General features: G+C 36.3%; 1 protein-coding gene across 1 annotated transcript in view; it reads right to left on the reverse strand.

Annotated features, from left to right (window-relative positions):
* LOC121424887 (protein FAM53A-like) overlaps window positions 1–21,753 on the reverse strand; it is a 30,890-nt gene that overhangs the window by 7,482 nt on the left and 1,655 nt on the right. Inside the window, exons 2-3 of the mRNA XM_041620744.1 lie at window positions 15,630–16,130; window positions 5,960–6,032 (exon numbers count right to left, since the gene is read on the reverse strand). Coding sequence (XP_041476678.1) covers window positions 5,960–6,032; window positions 15,630–15,704 — 148 coding nt within the window. The 5' untranslated portion in view covers window positions 15,705–16,130. The remainder of the gene's footprint in view (window positions 1–5,959; window positions 6,033–15,629; window positions 16,131–21,753) is intronic.

Raw genomic sequence — 21,753 nt, forward strand, 5'->3', positions numbered from 1 at the left:
TTACCGGTAATACATGTGTAGTTGTGTGGGCATGGACCTGATAGTTACTTTCACACCAGCCAAATAAAAAAAATAACCATAACTTCAGAGATCTGGTTCAAACCACAAAATAATAATTCTCCTCATGCATCGCCTGAACAAGGAATTTTTTTTCTCTACCGACATGAATAAGCTTTATATAAAAAAAGACGCATACTCTCCACACTTCACATCAGAACTCTTAAAGGGATACTGCGGGCTGAAAATATAAATAGAGTGAATTTCACAGAGCAAAATGCTGAAAATTCAATCAAAATCTGATAACAAGTAGCGAAGTTATTGAATTTTAAAATTTAGCAATACATTGTGAAACAGTTATGCATTGTCATGAATATTCTTTTTAAGTGGGCTGATGATGTCAAATCCCCACTTTCCTTTTTCTTTATTACATGAAATCATAATTGTTTGATTTTTTTCATACATGTGTGAATGCTATGTCTTCCTTATGAAATAAGCTGCAGCAATAAATATCTGATGCACTGAATCAGTTGTCAATCCAATATTTCCAATTCTTGAAGGAAAACATTGAATAAACCTAATTTCATATAATAAAATGCAAAAGAACAAGTGGGGATATGACATCAGTTTGCTTCATGAAGACATGCCTAGAACTGTTTCACCAGAATAATGCAAATCTTTAAAATACCATACCTTTGTTATTCCTTGTCCGATTTTGATCAAATTTTCAGTGCTTAGTTCATCTGATTTTATGTTCAAATCATACATTTTCAGCTGGGAGCATCCCTTTAATGATAATTTTTATATACTGCAATGCAAATATTCTCGCATTTAAAAATCCCTGCAAAAGCTCTCAGGATTTTAAAAACTACAGACCAATTTGTGGGTGTTTAAATTCAAGGATATTACAAATACTCTACTTTCACATTGACAACATTTCATGTCATTTGTGATTAGGATAGCACTCCCGATCAGAAAATTCCAAGTATTTTTTTTGTGATGGGTGGGTGTGAGATAGCACCTAATGCATCTCACATGAGCATACCTCCTGGTCCTTGCCCCTTGTGCTTCATAGCAATCAAGGACGAATACTTCTGATATACTGACCATGGACTTTGTATGTAATGGGTCTTCATTTCGAGGGATCAGCATGGATCATAACTACAAATATGCAATAGTCTATAATAGTCAGAGCATCGTTGCTGCTAGCGAGGGAAAAGGCAGCATAGTATTGTTTCCTAGCAAACACATCGTCGTGATGAATAAATTGGACTTTGGTGGTCATTAATCTTGCTTTTAAAATTGCCGATGGAATTGAAATTGAAGTGTAAGATGTCTTGGTCTATTTTTCTACGAATCACAGTAAAAAACTAAGATGGAAACCTACGCCACCTACTCTGCTTGTACAGGTGTGAGGTATATGGAAGATGTTCTTCCTCAAAAAAAGATTGATTTTCTACATGAATTTCCCCTCATTTATATACATCTTTCATCTTTAATCCTCATTTTCATTTATACCCATGTGACTTATTCACTGCTTATACAGTATTTTCCCCATTGATCTCTTTCAAAATCCTCCCTTGATAATGAGCATTCAGTGTTGCCCACCAAACCAGGTTCAACTGATCAAAGTCAGAATGCCGTTTCATCCATTACTTCAAACCAAAGCGAATAAATTCCCATTTATACTGACATATTAGACAGAAAGAAAAGAAAAAATTCTGCCTTGCCCTTTCATTCTGAATTTCCTTGACATTTAAATTTCCTCAAGTTTGATATTTCAACATGCATCTTTCCCAGAATAACACAGGCCCAACATCATCCAAGCAAGCATCGCAATAACCAAACCCTAAAGGTGATAAAATTTCAAATTAACCTCAACGGTCATCACAGGATATTGCTCTTTCATCTTTTTCCCCCTTCTTCATTTCAGTTTTCTCTCGGACAAACATAGCATTCTTGAAAAATGGACAGTTTAATGATACTAACCACAATCATGGTTTGAAAAATTTGCCTCATATAAAACCAAAGTGTATCAACATCCTCTTCATATAAGTGCATAACAACATCTCTTCGTTGATAAATACTGGTACTGAAGTATCATCAGGACGGACTTATTTGACTTGCTCGGATTTTAATGTTTTTAACTATGGTAGAATCGAACTGTTTTAGCTGTGATAGTCAAATTCATGGTTGCTGTATAATAGAAATTCCCATGTGGAAGAATTGATAACCATGAATACATTAATAACATTGATATGCTATATGACTGCACATGTAGTTCCTATGAACACCATAAACTGGTATAATATCAAGGCAGGCATAAAAACTCACAAAAATAATCCCTTCATTAATAATGATATTCACGGCAGGAGGGTTTTGTTGCATGATAGGCAAGCATGATTCTCTGGCAAGCCTGACATAGAGGCATCGCCATGAGTGAATCTGCTCACGTGTTCCCCCTGCACCACGCCGCAAATTGAATCGCAGAGCAAAGACTCGCCTCCAGCCACAGCCAGCCATTGAATTTTCTGGCATCTGTAATGTAATTTTCCAAACCAGAAATTCTGTCTCTGTTCAAAACGGCGCAGGAAGGTGGGGAGCAAGCAGCTCGAAATAACATTTCTTTCATGAAAGGCTTTTTTTTCTATTAAACCAGTTCCACGGCAGAAACCGATTCCATAAATGTTTTAACAGAGCCATTTCAGGCTTCACAGGAGCTGTTTTCTAATTGGATTTGATAAATTTATGAAACCATACCTCGAAGCATCCAATTATCTATATTCCTAAAAACACTTCAACAGGAAATTACATCACTATTAAATTTCAAAGCATTTTTTTTATAGAAGAGTAGCCACTTTTATGCATACCTTTTTTTTACTTAGGAATGTATTCAGTTGGGAAATTACCGATGACAGATCAAATAACCTGTCTTCTTTTTCTTCAAGTACTGTATACATATATATCCTTTATTGATTTCAGTGTTGTTTATACTGTATAAAATATAATAAATGAGCAAAATTGATGGAACACTTAAAAATAACCATAATAATAATAGGCATTTATATAGCGCCATCTATCTAGAAATATTCTATTCCGAGGCGCGTTGTTATTATTATTACCCCGGCTTTAGCTCGAGCTGCCTTTCAGCGCTCATGCATTCAAGGAATTAATCGTGCCGGGTACCCATTCACCTCACCTGGGTCGAGTGCAGCACAATGTGGATAAATTTCTTGCGGAAGGAATTATGCCATGGCTGGGATTTGAACCCACGACCCTCTGTTTCTAAGTCAGAAGACTTATCCACTGGGCCACAACGCTCCACACATCAATGTTATACTGATATCTGAATTGAAAAATACATCTATTAGGCCTCTGTGTAACATTATTCATACCCCATTGGCTGAAAATATTGTCATTTTATCTGTCACTGCCAGACAAGTTCGCCATTAGTCAGGAGCACCATCAATTTTAAATTGGTTTCAAATATCATATTCCTTCATGAATATTGATTTATCCAATATATATTGCTGCATCCTCTTTACAAATAAATTTATTTTTTGAATGACAGCTTGAACAAAAAGTCATACAGACCTTTTAAATGAAAATAAAATTGCAGGACTCTTTGACATTTCTTGTTGAAAGCTGCCTATAAACATATCTGCAATAAACTATGACAAAAGAAATCCACAATGTAAATGTACACGTACGTACATGTCTCGCACACAAATCTATCAAGTCTTGTACAAAATCATGTCTTGCAGATAAATCATTTTTCTTGTTACACTTTATATAAAAACTGATTCATGGTCTGAAAAATCTATGTTAAATATTTTAGCAAAGTTCTTTCAAATTTCAAACATTAAATAATAATCAAGTCTAATGCATCATCAATCTTAATTATAAAATAAGTCTAACAGCTAATTGCAACTATGGGGTCAGATAAGAACTGTTTTTTTTTCTTTCTCTCTCAATTTTTGTCCAATATTATTCTCGGGAATTAACCTCTAAATCCAAAGGAAGTGGGCGTCAGGAAATATAAATGATGAAGGTACATGTAAAAGGATGGGTTTATAGTGGAAAGGAAATCTAGCCCCAACTCTTTGACAGGAAATAACGCAAAATCTGCCCCAAAATCGTTTGCACTTGCTTGGCATTTTACCTTTTCTATACATCCACCTGCTTTGAAATAAAATGAAATGATAGTATTAAAAGTCGTATGGAAATTGCTGCCACAGAACTACATGTGTAAAGCTGGTTGTATAACTTTAGAATAGGGGATGATGGCGGTTTATGTAGCTGAAAGAATGACAGTAGAGGCTGCAAACCAGATATCTAGTTCCCCCTTGGGTCGGGCATGACAAATATAACTCTCTCTCATGTCCGGCTATAGGGCTACTGATGCGCCCTAGTTTAGAGGAGAAACATAGTGCACCTGCAAGAATCGTATTTCCCTCGACAAAAGCCAACCAGGAAAAATCTTTCAAAATAAATTGCCTCTGCAGGCCAGAACGCTCTCCATTTGGGGCGGACTTTCGGACAGTGGTGGGGTTAGGTAAATAGTTATCATGTCAGGCAACCAAGCTCGATGGAGCCTTTTCTTGTTTGCTCTACAACGGCACAAAATGACCCAACTCTTGTTTCCATTAAACCTATCAAAGCTCCCTCCAATTGTGAAAAGTTCAGCATAAACACGGTGTAAGGATTACCCTGTCAGGGTTTTTTGTTTTTCACAAAGTCTCCATCTTACCCTTTTATTTAGAATAAGCACCGATCGAAATATTGTAATGATAGAATATCTTGATTGTAATTCAAATTTTCCAGAAGTGGAAATTTCCCCTTTTTCAGTGCATGCATTTGCTGAATATCATGCATACATGTATATACTCCTTCTTGTTTGTTCTCGTTATTCTTTGCATGACAGCAAGTATTGCTGCAATGTTGCTTGCACATTGACTGCAGCTGCAGGAGCCATTGCTGCTCTCTATATTGAGAGCCTGGTTAATATGTTGTTTGCATTTTATTCTAACAGTGTGACTGCTATCCTAAAAAATATGCGATGCATTACTGGGTACAGCTGCACACAGCAGTCCCTATACATGTATGCATACAATGATGTCTTGTAGGACCCACTGGCAGAGCAGTTTGTATAAAACTTAAGTGGCTACCCTGGGTAAAAAGAATATCATTATCATCATTATTATTATCAGGACATTCCAAGTATGCAACAATGCAAAGCAATACACAACAATATATGCACCACAGTAAGACTCTGCAGGCCTCAAAATAGGATTTTCAAGGGGACAATGCCACTTTGGTGAGGGGCAACTTTTTGAAATATGGCAGATGACAGGGTGACAAGACATTTGCTCCTGCCACAATTGCTCCAGACTTTATTTCGTCTATGAAGATATATATGCTAGCGTTGCAATAGGGTTTTATGTTAGGTCTAGCGTAAAATGAAGGGTTGAAGTTCCATTGGTGTGTAGAATTCACAGCAGAGCGATTGTCGCCAGAGCAAATGTCATGGAACCAATGGCAGAGGGGACCATGGTATGATTGATGGAAGGGGCACCAAGGCCACTTTTAAAGGGGCATTTTAAAAATGAAATGAATTTTAAAGTCTTTGTTATTTATGAGAAGAGGGTCCCATGGCAAAATAAACGAGGGCGCATTTCTAGTGGCTTCAAGTTAATAATCAAAAGAGGGTACTGCAGCACCGAAGGCCATGGCGTCTGGTGGCCCCCAGCTATTTCAAAATCTGCCTGTTTAAAGTTGGAAGTTAGTCTGCAAACACAGACTCCAGAAAGAAGACTGTCTGTGTCAAATAAGAGATAGCCTCAGTACATAGTGAATCTAATTTCACTATTTCAGACTCTGTATATATGCACTATGCGAATTGCACAAGAACCAAAGGTCTGTGACTGCAGACTAGTTTGAAATGTAGAGTGAAGATTCTCACCTGGTAGTAAGGCATCTTGTAGTGTCTGTTGTAATGCCCTGGTCTTACTCCTAGTCTGGTACTGAAAAGGGATCTAAACATATGAAATAGAAATTGGGACAGAAAGAAGAAGAGGAGTGGTGAAAAAGGGACACAGTTGGAAGGAAAGAATGAGAGAAAAAGGAAAAATTAAGCATTTTCATTTGAATATTTACATATTTAGTGATTTTAATATTCAGAATTCTAATTAAAATACTGTGAGGCAAAGGAATTCTACTCTGCATAGAATTAACAATTTGACAAAGTATCTATTACTATAACTCACCCTACAGTATATCTAAGAAAATGTGCAAATCAATAAACTTTGTGTAAAAACTGAAAAGATGAAGTAGCATGTTTGAAGTCATTTTTTTTTAAATCAAAGCTTACAATGGAATTAAACTTCAGTACATGTAAATTTTCCAATTTCTGATAGCTGAAGGTTGAAATTCTCGAGGAATTCATGCAGTCCATGGAATGCAAATGAATATATACATCAGAAACTCAGCATGAATTTTTATTTCATCTGCAAACAGCTTCGGTGACCCAGAAAAAATAAACACTATCCTCATCCCTGTAGGATGAGGAAAGACAGGAGGTTCAGTGGTGATGGGACATCTTCAGACTGCGTTCAGACACAGCAGTCGCTATGCTTTATGTAGATCTACTAGTGGATGGCCTAGTGGTACTGGCACTGAAGGGTTCTCATCCCAGCCATGTAGGATGAAGGAAGACATACATGTAACTCGGTGGTGATGGCACATCTTCAGATGATGTTCAATTGCAGCAATTGCTTCAGTTTATATTCACTTGGACTAATATAAAGTAATGGAAGAATTGAGGTCCAGTGGTTCAGACTATCGCCTTTCAATCAGAGAGTCATGGGGTTCTAATCCTAGCCATGTAGGATGAAGGAAGACAGAAGGTCAGTGGTGATGGAAAATCTTCAGATGAGATTCAAATGCAGCAATTGCTTCAGTTTCTATTCACTTGTTCTATTAAATAAGTACATGTGTAATGGAAGCATTGAGGTCCAGTGGTTCAGACTCTCGCCTTTCAGAGGTTCTCACGTTCTACAGTAGTCCTAGCCATGTAGGATGAAAGAAGACAGAAGGTCGGTGGTGATGGAACATCTTCAGATGATGTCCAAATGCAGCAATTTCTTCAGTTTATATTCAATTGGTCTAATAAGTAATGGAAGCATTAAGGTCCAGTGGTTCAGACTCTCGCCTTTCAGAGCTATAACATTGCAGTATTGGGGATTTTCCAGGGCTCTCTTCAGCATTTCAAGGGCAAAAATTGCCCGGAGACCCCAGGAGTGGTTTAATACGTGTACACAATCATGGCTCATTGGGCTCAAGCTAATTCGGTTTTGAGAACATTGTTTGATTGAACATAAAGGAGATCTCAGTTATAATTCTTTGGTGGATTTGCAATAGGTTCAGAGTTCAGACACAAACTGTGTATGATCCAATCTAATATACAGGCATATAACTATTTGTCAAAATTACAATTAAAATGGTTTGCATTTGGCAGTCTCAATTGCAAACCTTCATTATCAAATACAGATGACGATTCCTTCCCCCCCCCCCACACCCACCAGGGGAGAAAAAACTTGTCAATAAATTACTCTGATTAAAACTTTTCGTCAAAAATATCTTCAGAATATTTAAAATACTAAAGCTCTATTTCCTTTAAAATTTTCATCTTCTTTTACATTTTGCAATGAGCACCACGCTTCTCAACTGTGTATTTCTTATTTTTCCCCCCCAGAGGTGAACAGAGCTGCAATATCAGATTTGTATTTTTATAGAATAACAACAAATATTCAAAAATAGGTAGAAGCAAACAGGGAGCTTGGCTTACTGCCAGTGGGAAAGTGAGAGGCGAATATCTCCTTTGATTTGATTTACATGAAAGAAAAGGGCTTGATTTTCATGCCAATGTGATAGCTCCCATGATTACACAGTACATTGCACCTGTAATGTCAATAAAACAGAGGCACACAGATATAAGGGAATGCGTAACTCACAAAACCCTTTCAGCATTTCAACCGCAAACAGTCTGGATCAAAATACAGGTAGTGCGGACCCAGCAAAAAAAATTGTGCTTATTGTTTCTGAAATGGTTCGCATTGTCTTTTATGATAGCAAGGAAATAGCGATGCTGATAAAGCACCCAAAATGTGATGTAGATACATGTAGATAGTATTGCTAAGAGTGCAGGGCCAGTGCCACGAAACAAGTGAACATTGACGCCGAGTCCGCACTATATTTCCAAGATGAGAGATGTGTTCCTATAGTGCAGACTATAGAGCAGAATAGACCTACTGACTGTTGCAGTCCTATTTCATCAATTCACTTCAAATTTACCCAAACCTTTTCTCTTGGTAACCCCCCTCCCCCCTCTCTCTCTCTCTTTTCTTTCCCTTGAATGTTCAATTCATTGCAATACTTGCCTGACTATAGGCTCATTGAATATGCATCATGGGTTATGCAGTACAGGCAGTTTTTCCTCATGGGGGGGGGGGGTCAGAGAGCTTCATTGAAACAATCAGCCCACAGCCAGAATATATTGAATGGAATTGCATTGAATTTATTTTCACACTTCACAAGATAACAAAATAATATAATACAAGAGCACATTTGATTACATACAAAATACAAAAGATAATGGCAGTATAATATAAAAGTTGAGTATGAAGGAACCTGCATAAAAAAACAGAGCTTGTAATGTCTGCAGGTTCCTTATTAAAAGTAATTATGAAATTACATGTAGCAATCAAGGAGATCGGACACTAACAAAAAAATTCAGACTACAAAGGAAAAGCCAAAGATTAGTGTCAAATCGCAGGGTACAGAATGAGAGGGAAAGTGGATAAAAACGAAATACACTGTCAGGGGGGGGTGAGCAAAGAATGAAAAAATTGTTCTCAATTGGCCTTTGAATTTATCAGCAGGGGGGGGGTGCCCTTACATCAAAATTACATTACCATCAGAATTAATTGAACGTAGGCCAAAAATATCTCATTTTTCTGTTATACTGTGTAATCTACATGTACGCAAACAACGACAGAACTCAATTTATTACCTAGACCTACGTAAATGAAGTCAACTGTTATCATCAAGAATAAAGCGTTGCCCCGTGTTGCTATAACAATGGTTGAGATTAAGATACTGGTAGGAGAGGTGCTGTATAAAACCCTTTTCTCCCCTTGAATTACAATCAATAATGATTTCAGATCCCTCCCAGGCAATGGTATTGATGTAGAATCCTGTCCAAATACACACACCCACAGAGACACACATAGTGTACATTTGGGCATTGCAATTGCACGCATGTGACTACATGTACATCCACTCAACAAACCAATATTTTGAACACTTCTAATCATGCCGCAGATCTTTACATACATGTACAATGATCCTAATGATGATGTACATGTACCAAAAACTCTTCAGTATCATTTTCATATACATGCATGTAGAATCCCTGTAGTACATGATTCAGTCCCATGTTCACATATGCCTTTAAATGTACATTACGTGTACACAAATGTAAACAATGCCAGTATTAGCTCAGGAGGCTACTCGATAAAGTTTTAATATATTGAGTTTTCAAGCAGGAGAGGTTCATATGGATGTGCGGACAAAAGAATTCTCTGGGCTGCCCTGGTACTATGATTTATCATACTCCATCTGGATGAGAAATAATTTGAATAGTAACATCAGGAAATTGAATTACTCACACACCTACCTGGGTATCCTTTCAAGGAGGGGATGGAGAGAATACCCTCGTTTATCCGCATTACTCATTTACACAGGCAAAATTCATCAGAAAAAAATATAGGGCGAGGTAATGCTATACATGTACAGTAGGGTCTATATTCACACAAATATCCATGAAGTCTAATCGTCCAAATTAGAGAATTTCAAAATATTTGGTAGACATTATATAATTTGGTAGACATTATCATAATTTAATGAAGATAATAATACATGTAGTTGTATTCAATCTTTATCTAGCATATACAAGTTATCATCTATCGTCTGTTACGCCTCTGAGCTTCCAAGGGGACTTCTGATACCCTGGCTTTAGCATGACCACCCTCTTTGAATACAGCTCGCAATTATTTCCAGGAATTAATTCATGCCAGTGACTCATTAACTTCATCTGGGTTGAGTGCAGCATAAAAATTTATCACAATCCTAATAATAATCGTTTGGTTGATCATGATTTAACAGAAGGGCATGCACATTTTAATCGACCCTTCCAAAATGTAAGTTTTGTGAAGAGACCTTGATTTCTTTATTGCACATACATGTATTAGAGCTTTATATTCTCAGGTCTGAATGGGGCTAGAGAAATGCCCTATTTCACTTCAGTTTGCCAATTTAGATTAATACGTTTGAAAGAATGCCATAGTTGCTGGGCATGATGATGGCACCTCACGTCAAATAAACCAGCATGAAATGATATTCTCTTCATACGAATCCAGGGACCTCAATAAACTGCTTTTTCCTAGGCCTGCTACAGTAGCACCCCTCACCCCCACCATTACTGCATGCCACTATAATGTACTCCTGCACCAGCATCCCCCCCCCCCATAGCTGTTGCGTTTATATCAGGATAATAATGAAATTAATGATATTTTTTAAAAATTCTTAAGCTTTAATTTCAGGTACTGTAAACAGGGTTGGCTTTGCACAATAAAAGTGTTTAAATTGCAATTAAATTTGCGTTTTCAACTAATGTAAAATACAAAAAACATTTTATTACAAGTTTATACCTAGCACTATAATAGGAAGAACTGCACTTACAATGTACAGTAGATACATCTGGCTACATGTTGATCACCTTCATGCATAAAAAATACCATTAAACTCTAAAAGAAAATGAAATGAAAAAATGCAAGAGCAAGGTGTGTGATCATTTTTTTAAAGAACAAATACATGTAAACACAAGGAATTCTTATAGCCACTGAGTAAACAATTTCCGCACGATTCATTGTTCAACTCCAAGTTTTTTTTAATGTTCTCTATCAAAAAAGAAAAGCAAACAATTACAAAGGTGACAGGTAAAAATAATCTTGTTTATGATGACTATCTCTCTAGTCTACATGCCATATCTGAATGTAAACATACATAAAAACAATGACAAAACAGGATACATGCAGTACATGTAAAACTTGTTTTGAAAATACTCTGTATTTATGAAAGGTTACTGATAATACAGCAGCAATGAACCTCCATACTGCAGAGGTGTGGTTATTTTTATTAGACTATTCCTTTCATACAAGTGTACATTGGAATTTTTAATACAAATAAAATACTTTCTTTTAAAAACAAGTGGCCTAAATGAAAAGGCCTTATTTTGTTTCCTTATGATCTGGTAATGCCTACATACATGTACATGTATACCTGTACATTTATGGGCATAGTCCTAAATGTAGACCAACATACACACACGTACCTGTACAGTACAATGTTTATGAAGGCCTACATGTACATGTGCACCAACGAAACCAACTCTGTTATTGGAAAACAAAAGCAATAGATTACTCTAAATGTATCTATAGTCGATTTCCCCAAAACATGTTCTTCCTGAAACCATGCACCTGAAACTATGTAGAGCAGAGCCTCCACTGTCTTTCGTCTTCCTTCCTTTTGCTTTTCTATAGCTTTCTTTCTCCCTTTTTTTTGGTTCCTTTCAATCTTTCATACTTTTATCCTTTATCTAGTTTTTAAATATATCTTTCCTTTTCTTCCTCATCATTCCTCTTATCCTTTATTTTTCTTCTTGAATTTTATTTTCTCATTCATCTCACTATATTTTTTTTCATTTATTATCCTAATCACCATCAAACCATGGTCTGTGGCAAAATAAGATTGAGCACAATGATTCTGGCTCGTTGCTTTCTTTGCTTCTCCAAGAACACTCATTATATGAGCCACTCCCTTTTACGGTAATGCGTAGGCCTACGATCACCTCAAACTATAAAAAATAATCCAAATACAGGTGCTAGATTGATACATGTACAGAAAAAAAAACAAGTCTATCAAAGCTGTCGTGAACACTCAGTTTACACTTGGTGATTTTAAAATATACTGTGTGTTTCACCATATACGTCTTTTTTTTACATACAAATAGGCATATCCATCTAGATACATGTATTAAATGAACAATCACATACTGAGATTTCTCAGTAGGCCCTAAATTAAGTTGTACTCTAAATTTAACATTACCAAAATCAAGTAACTGGAGGCTTGTACAGAACAAAGTCATCTTCACTTTTTTCAATGGATTATGCAATGAGTATGTGTCGCTACGTTGGTGAGAAACCTTATCTTTTGTTGAATGTACCTGAAGCCCCCCCCCCCCATTTATAAATTACCACCAAAAACAATACCAAAATTGAATCAGTCTAGTTTGGCCTTCAGCTTTAAAAGCTGCAGATAAATCCTGTATTCCTGTTCAACACATAATCAAGCAATTTATACATTGTAGAGACCTAAATCAATAGATCTTCAGCAAGACATTTATCCACATTGTGCTGCACTCAACCCAGGTGAGGTGAAAGGGGACAATCATCCACAAACATAATATACATGTACATTTACATTGTAAGTACATATAGGGCCAAATTCTATGAAAACTATCTTAAAAACACAAACAAATTGTTGAGTCAGTTTTTAAAACTTGTCCATCATAATGTCAAGGTGTACAAACAGGGTGACACCCTTTGAGAATAGGATTGTTAGAATGAAAGAGACTCTCATGTAAGAACCAAACAATTTGGTAGACAGAAAAGGAAGCACTTGAAGCCCAGGTAACACTTTCCAAGGTAATGCTTTCATTGGCCTCAACAGGGGCTTTCATACATGTACCAACTCAATCACAATAATTTATTTGGAGACCTGTTTCTTAAAAGCCTCAGAATTCAGCATCAGTTTCCATTTTGAAATGTATTGTATATAAACCAACCTGTAGGTTTTTTTCAAACTTGTAGGCCCTACTTTGCATTTGCAGGGGAACCTGGTATTTTCTGATTGAAGTACTAGAATTAGAAATCCAAATCAGAAAATACCTGGGTTTTTATGTGATTGGTAGGGTGTAAAAGCACTTTGTCACTCTTTGTCAGCATAGGAGAGAATGCCTCTTAAAATCCTCCTTGTGTCCCATTTCTTATTTCACAGCTGTCTTTTCAAGATCAGCTCCATTTTTAACAATTGCCTTGCACTGCCTGCAAATAAAGAGCTCTGTGCTTATACAGGAAAAGGGCATACAAACAAGGCCGTTTCCTCTCATTCAGCACACAGCGCAAGTGAAATTAATATTTCTTTGCCAATATACACATCTCACAATTCTTTTTATTAATTCCAGCTATTATATCCATTCCAAGTTATAGTAGCTAAAATAATTCAGATAAATTGCTACAGCGTTTGTGTCAACAAGGTTTTTTAATATCTATCACACTAAAGGGGAGGTTTACAAGAAATAAATATTAAAGCTAAAAGAGAAATTATATCTCAAACAGGTTCTACGTATACTTGTAAATTGCATTAATTTATTTTGTCTATAGGCCTAATTAGGTGGTCTGTCTATGACAGATCACCTATTGATTTCGTCAGAATTTTCTTTATTATTTATTTATTCTTAGCACCTATGTTTGTCGCCAACTTTTCTCGGAATTGGCTGAATCAATTTTGCTGATTTTTTCGTCATACATAGAATCTATCATAGAGACGGCATACTAAGCTTTTCAAGGTCATATGGTCATGATGACGTCATCTACGCGCCATTTTGTAAAATTCTTCATTTGATCATATCTTCATTATCAATTATCAAAAATTAACAATATTTACATGACATTAACTTCATGTCAAGGGTCAACTGTCAATGTCATCAAAGGTCATGTAGAGGTCATGACGCGCGCGTACGCGCGCGTCAAAGGTAAAAAAATCGTCCAAATGACCTATAAAATTTTTTGGGTACGTTTCAGGTCATTTTAAGCATTTCAAAAATTTGCGCGCGCGCACGTATGCGCGCGCGTTACACCTTAACACAACGCAGAAAAACCGTTTTTTTAATATCATTGCATTGCTAATAAAATTCTGAGCAATTTGATACCTTGATCAACCTTCTACAACCATTAATAAGGAAATTAACACCCGTTAAACTTTGCAGCACGTGTGCGCGCGAGCTCTCACTATAGGCCATATATGGGCAAAAACATGCCTATTGTAAATTCACTGTAGCTCTTTAAAAAGTCCGTTGACCCCCAATTTTTTTTTCATATATCGATAGAGTATTAATTGTAAATTTGATTTCATGTCACCATTGTCCCTAAATTATATCGTGACGTCATCAAATAGGCGCCCAAACTAAAAATTTCATTTTTTTCAAAAATGACGTCATCAAATTTATGCAAATTTGGCTGTAACTTCTCGAATATAGATCATTTTTCGCCCAAATTTCAATATGTTGTAGTTTATAATGTACTCTTTCTCCTCAGTAAAGATGAATATTCGTTTTGAGAAACGCATCATTGCGTAAAACAGCGATGAAAAGAGGCATGTCATTTTTCCTCATTTTGCGTGTAATCTCTATGGGACATGAATTTTTCCCAAACTAGATTCGACATTCCTCTATTTCGTGAGCCATATCTCCATTTTTTCTTGTCAGCTTTCCTTGAGCTTTTAACATGTTGTAGCTGAGATTCTGGGCTATCAGAAGTGTGCCCTTCATTTTTGGATCAGATGCCGGGATCATGCCCGTATTTCACTTGCAAAATTGGAATTGTAATTTTCAAAATTGCTTACGTGTAATCTCTATGGGGAATATCGTGGCTCAATGGATAACGCATTTGACTTGCTTTCTCGAGGGCGGAGGTTCGATTCCTGGGGTAGAAAAGATGATTTTTTTTTCTTTTTTTTTTCTTTTTGCCACCTCTTACATGATCCTTTATGATAATTAAAAGGTATGAAAGTTAAAATTTAGCAAGATAAAACAGATTATAATTGTTTTTTCATTTCACATGTATTTTGTGTGTAATCTCTATGGGACATGACTTTTTCTCAAAACTAGATTCGACATTCCTCTATTTTGTGAGCCATATCTCCATTTCTTCTGGTCAGTTTTGCCGGAGCTTTAATATGTTATAGCTGAGATTCTGGGCTTTCGGTAATGTGCCCTCCACTTTTTGATCAGATGCCGGGATCATGCCCGTTTTTCACTTGCAATATTGGAATTGTAATTCTCAAAATTGCTTACGTGTGAAGTCTATGGGAAACATTAATAATCACATTGAGCAATGGTCAAAATTTATTCTTAGGATGTCTAGAATCAAGATTATCAATCATATCTAAATGATTCATTTTATACATTAGCCGACTCTGAATGAAAAATCATGACAGACCACCTAATTCGTCCGCATGACGAATTAAATTCTAGTTTTGTAATGTAGACCTATATCTAATTTTCAGTCAATCCTTATCAAAGTTGCTGTTTCCTCAATTAATTACGCGTGGGTCTATATTCTTTTATGCATTTAAAGAATATATCATAATCATAATTACAATATATTTTCATTACTATTTAATAGAAAATGAATAAAATATGTAAAAAATAAAGGTGAAGAAAGTGGACCCACCTTTGGCAAAATAGCGGGAAAGTTGACATCTTCCAGAGACTGATTCTGCAGCTTTTCTGTGATGAGTTTGAGCATAATTCCTGTCTATCTCGTGCACTGCCAGGCTGAAGATGGGCATAGAGAAGTGTAGCTTAGCGACATGCAGAGATCTATGCTGTATTTAATCACACATCCTCTGCTGTAATACGCATTGGAGCTATAACCATACTCAAAATGAAAAAAGTGGGGGGGTTCCGATGATAGCCAAATATAAAATTCACCGGCGCAATGGTATCAATTTGCTTTAAAATCTTTCTGGGTTTACTTCTTGGCCAAGTATTTCTTTTATGAATGGTGGTTGGATGGAGCCTGGCCTTTTGAAAGAGGTCGAGAGGAGGGAATGTGAAAAAAAGGCAAGGGGGCAATTTATTTATGCTGGATTTTTTGGCTCTGCATGATCGACCCTGTCAGCGGCCAGAAGGCTAGGCTGAAAGGAATAATGATGACCTGGGAGCACAGTATCTGCACAGAGAGAAAGTGAGAGAAAAGGATGATTAGTCATTGAGGTAAAAATAGATATATTTATTTTGAAAAACAAAGTATCCAACAATATAGGCCAATCCAGGTCTATCAAAGCCCATGGCAAATCGCCTTGTGAAGAGCAAATTGAGCTCTGGCATATATCCAGGTCTAAGCTCCCAGTTTAAGATTAAAGAGAAGGTTTGATTCTTTAAAAACGAAGAGTAATATGTGAGTGTTGTATTTCTTAAAGTCAATAAAATCAATAGGCTGAACTGAAGCCAAGTAGCCAACTGTGAGCTGTGTGGTACCGTGCACATGCATATTCAAATTCTATGTAAAGTGTACATGTAGATCCAGATGGTTTTCTCAAATGAATTGAAGAGGTATTTAATTTGCATCTACATTATCATATCAACTACATGATTCTGCTTTCAGAAATCTCTTTCATATGGTTGAGTAGAACTACTATAAATATGAAATTTTCATTTGCAACACTTTAGATTTCTAAAAACTAGAGTCTAGACAAATAACAGAAAAGGGAAATTACTTTGTGATACTCATGATTGTCAACTCTACAATGAAAGTATCTCGCAAGCTCCCCTCTATTTCCTTTTAATAAATGCATGTGTTTTCTCGTTCATTACTTATGACATGCAATCACAGAAACCTACATGTATTTCCAATAACATAATTTCAGTGCATGACTGAAAATTTATTCAATATCTAGAAATGACAATTTGTGCTTGATTTTAGTATCTTTTTTATAAGATGCAAATTTGTCACTTCATTCCCGAATGATTAAAAAAAAATCCAAGTTCCCTATAATTTATTTCAATAAAGTTTTGCACAAGCTTTCTAATTATTCTGTTCGTGCTAAACCAAACTTCTAACTGAAACCCGAACGGACTTCTCCTTTAATGCTCTATCCCATAATAATCACATGGTTCACCCTCATAGCATATTAACAAGTCAGTCTATATAAAGAGTTACCTAAATATAGCATGCTACACATGTAATTGTATGCATTCATCTTTAGAGTTAGCAGGTGGTTCTATTTATTAGCAAATAAAATTTTTATTTCTTTAAGGGAATCTCCATGTTTTGTACAAAAATATTAAATCTTGATACACATGTACAAGTAGCCTATTGCACAATATACATGTACATGCAAGTTGGCATATGTAGACATTGTTTTACATGTATGCCTACATTTCTGTTTTGTTTGATATTTCCAATTACAATGTACAAACAAAAGATAATTTTCTGTTTGTACAAATAAACATATACTACATGTCCCAAGCAATTTCTGATTCTATACACATTGAAGTGTCTTCAAGGTGTACATGTAATACACATTTATCATTTAAATATTCCTGTGTGGATTCGAATCAACTTGCAGAACCATTCAAGCAACATAATATTTCTACTGTACATTGTACTTTGAAATCATCAATATGATTTTAGGGCTTACCACATCTACCTCAACTACATATGCGCAATGTATTGTTTAATTCTTCCACACTAATTCTTTAATTTTTATCGTTCATTTTTTGCCGAGCTGCACTCTTTATCCTCCCTCCCTCCATCCTATTTCCTTCCAGCATGCGCTCATACTGTATTCATTACAAAAAGTGACCCACTTCGGAATTGGTTTCAACTTGCCTCGCTAATGCCAAGATATTTTTTATTTCTCCCATTCAAGCATGAACACAAAGGAATAGCTAACTGCTGGAACAAACTGACCAAACTCCATGAGGAAAAAAAAAGTTTCTCAGTCCTCCCCAGCATGTTACTGAATGCATAGGCCTGCATGTATTGGTTGAAGCCTGCTGAAGCCTTTGTTCCATATTGCTATACTCAACTGACTTTGGTGATATATATGAACTAAAACTACCATTTACTACTCAAACGCAATTCACTTGAGGAAACATGGTGCTACAATCGTAATGTATAAGATTCAATCAAATGGAAACTACATGTAGAAAGGAAACAACAGATACAGGCTGCATAATTGATGTCTGAAATGGCTAAAAATACTCTACCATTAAAAAAATATATATATTATATCAAATATTTTATTACAAAAATGATGATATTAAATGGTGGTGGTGGGGGTGGCAGTAATGACGATGATAGTGATCGTCATAATGATTGTGATGATGAGAATGAGGATGACATTGATAATGATGATAATGATGAAGATGTTCATGATGATAATGTAAGAAAATAATAATTGCATGCCATAAAGACATTGTGAATGCATGTAATAACAATCGTAAGTTTAAGTTAGGGTAACTACCGTACATGGTTGTTGTTGTTATTGTTTGTTGGGTATTAATGGCAACATGTCAGGTTTGTATTACCGTCAACTCAGTTACTATTTTTTCCTTTCTTTTTGTTTCATTTTTATTCCTCCCTTCTTTCTTTCCTTGTCTTTTCCTCCCTCCATGTGTCCCTTAGAATATGGTCTGTCTTTATACACTAATGAATTCCACTATTTGACTACTGTTGTTGAAACCCTTGGACTGGCAGTCGATTCACACATCTGCTCTTCTGTCATTTTCAAGTGATGATTTGCTCTAAGGCTCATGGCTATTGTGTTGAAGGTTTATTGATTTTACCTCTGAAACTGGATAGTCATCCAAAGACAATTTTCCAAATTAAATATACGCAACCTCAGCCATGTTCCTTTAATTTTTTTTTACTCCGCAAATATTAATAGCAATACTGTCGAAACACAGTTCGAGCAAAAGGAGTTGAAAATAAAAACACAGCAACCCACTATGCGGGCTCAGTTTCAATCCCCAAAGCAAAATGAATACTCACTCCCTCTCTCGTCTATCTCTCTCACCATCTCTTCCCCCCCCCATTTCCTTATCCCTGTTCACACTAAAATCCTTTGCAGGTTCACGAGACATGAGATATTCTTGATCTCCCAGGGTGTGTTCAATGTCGATTTTCAAATTTAAACAGCAACATGAATCACGATTAAAAACTCGATTAGGAAAACACCGAACTCAAACACGATCAGCGGTTCACTGTTCAGTGTCAAAAATATAAAAAGCCGTTTATATCTTGATCGTCTTTAATTTCCCCGCTTTCGTTAGCGCAGCTTTAATGCAAAGTATAACCAATACCTGTTTTGTGAAGGCTTCCACTGCAAGAGCAAATTTAAAGACGTTTCAAAACTCAATTGTGTTCAATGTCGCATTCGCGATGCTCAAGGTAGTAAAATTAAAACTGATCACGTTTACAAACACATCTTTTTCAATATTTAAATTTTCCTCCAAATCATGATTTGAAAGACGTTTGTAACTTTTACGACCGGGAAAAGACGACAATGAACACACCCTTTGTTCCTCAATATATCCACGTTTTGTAATCATGTTTTCAATCATGTTTCATGTTGCCGTTTAAATTTGGAAACCAACATTGAACACCCCCCCAGATATATGCACTCCATTTTCCATTTCATAATCTTGAACTCCCCCCCCCCCCCTTCTCTCTCACCCACTATCTTCTCTATCCCTTATTCCTCATCCAATACCCTCTCACTCTCCATGATTTTCTCCCCTATTCCCAATCCCATAGGCCCATGCATACAAATAGCTGACACCCAATAGCACACTGGGGCACTTTGGCAATGGTCATGGCAGTGCACTCCCAGCATGTCAGGCTAGGTTTGGCCATTATCAAGCTCACACAGCCTGAGGGGAGCTGCTAGGCATGCAGGTTGGCTGGGTATATCACTCACACAGAAGTGTACATCCACCATCGTCACACCCGCATATATGTGTGTGTGACAAACCATTTCGCCTCCAGCAATCAGAGTGCAAAAAAAAAAATCCTGCAATTATGCAGATGCCTTCATTTGCATTCCATACTAAGGCAGCATATTTCTCAATGGGTGAAATGCAAGTTTACGAATGCTCTTCAGAATACTACAGATTCGATTTCACAATGAGATGTCTGTATTTGACTACACTCTTTATCTGAAATTGTAGCATTGCTCCACTGTTGAGAAAGTAAAAACAGAATAGCAATCAATTGCTTGACAATGAATGAAATCATCAAAGACAGTGCCTGCACTGAAAGATTCAATTTGTGTACTATGTACATGTAGGATATGTAGTACCAAATTTAATGTATATTATAAAGTGTCACTCGCAGACAGAAACAGCTCTTGGTATTCAACATACAGTGTACATGTACATTGCACATGTAGTGACTTTCCATACAAATGTGCAGTGAACAAAAAGGCATACAGTACTGCATAGTATACAAAAAAGGTGAACAGGATCCTGTACATGTATAATTCTACTGTATACAGTATATCCACTATTTAATGGTCATGTAGAAAAAAACATGCTGTACATAGTACATTACATGTGCATGAGTGTATTGTGAGGAAAGATTTACATCAGAGATGGGAGGGGGGGGAGGGTACAGTGAAACCACCAAACATGTGACCAACTTCTAACAATTCCATGTATTTTGGCATCTGAAACCATTAAGATTTTATTAAAAAGAATGAACTTTAAATGTATTTCACACCTAATTTACTGCAGGCTCCTCTTATTAACCAAATAATAAACACAGCTTTTAATTTGTGACACTAGTGGAGAGCAAAATATTTTGGGTATCCAAATGCACACAATGCAAGTGCATCATGATAGTTGCACATTGTACGTAATGTAAATAAATGTACCTCGTGCGCACTGCATTGCCACTAACTGTGCATTTTCTGTTTAAATGCCAAATTTCTAGGTGGACTTTACATTATTTATGGACATGAAATAAACGGACATTGAAGGACTAGCAAATAACACAGTAACATTAAAATGGAGGATTGAGGAAACTCAGGTATTTCAGCTTTTTGTGTGTACTACACTGTAAGAACACTCATGAATGTAATTGTTATGGGGAAACCCCATCTCTGAATCACATCCACCCAATGTATAGGCTATTTCATCGCTCTTGCAGTGCTTGTAGACATGTTGCAATATCATGAATGGCTAAAATACACATGTAGGCAAATTTCAATGGACCATGACTGCAGTGTGAGTAGTCTATTTCAGAATCCCAATGTGAGGACAGTACAATTGTAATTGCAGTCAGAAGCTTTCGGAACCCCCCCCCCCCTTTTTTGTGGTTTTGTAAATTATGCATTATGGACTGATTTCGGCTCTAATGATAATAAATTATGTAAACTGTTTTTCATCATCACTATCCTTTACAGAGGGTCAATGTGGCACCCCGAGTACTTTCCTGCACAATATTGTACATGGCCTACCAGTATATGCTCATGAATGCCCCTTCCTCCAGCCTATAGGATTCTGTGAAGATATTTTTCATATTTTTGTCATCATATTTTCATTACAGAGCCTAGACACGGCCCCAAAAGGCTGTCTGTCACATTTGATAAACAAAGATTGCATTTCCATCCACTTAAAATTACTGTTTCGCCCTGCAAATTATTACAAAATATGAAATTTATCGGATTTTGAAGCTTTTATACACCTAATGTATATAAAGGTATCATACTCATGAGTAGGACTATCGAGATCTGATGCAAATTATGCGAAACGACCCATAGTCCTATTGAATATTCATGAATTGAGCT

This window comes from Lytechinus variegatus, chromosome 12 (assembly GCF_018143015.1).
Source record: "Lytechinus variegatus isolate NC3 chromosome 12, Lvar_3.0, whole genome shotgun sequence".
NCBI lineage: Eukaryota > Metazoa > Echinodermata > Echinoidea > Temnopleuroida > Toxopneustidae > Lytechinus > Lytechinus variegatus.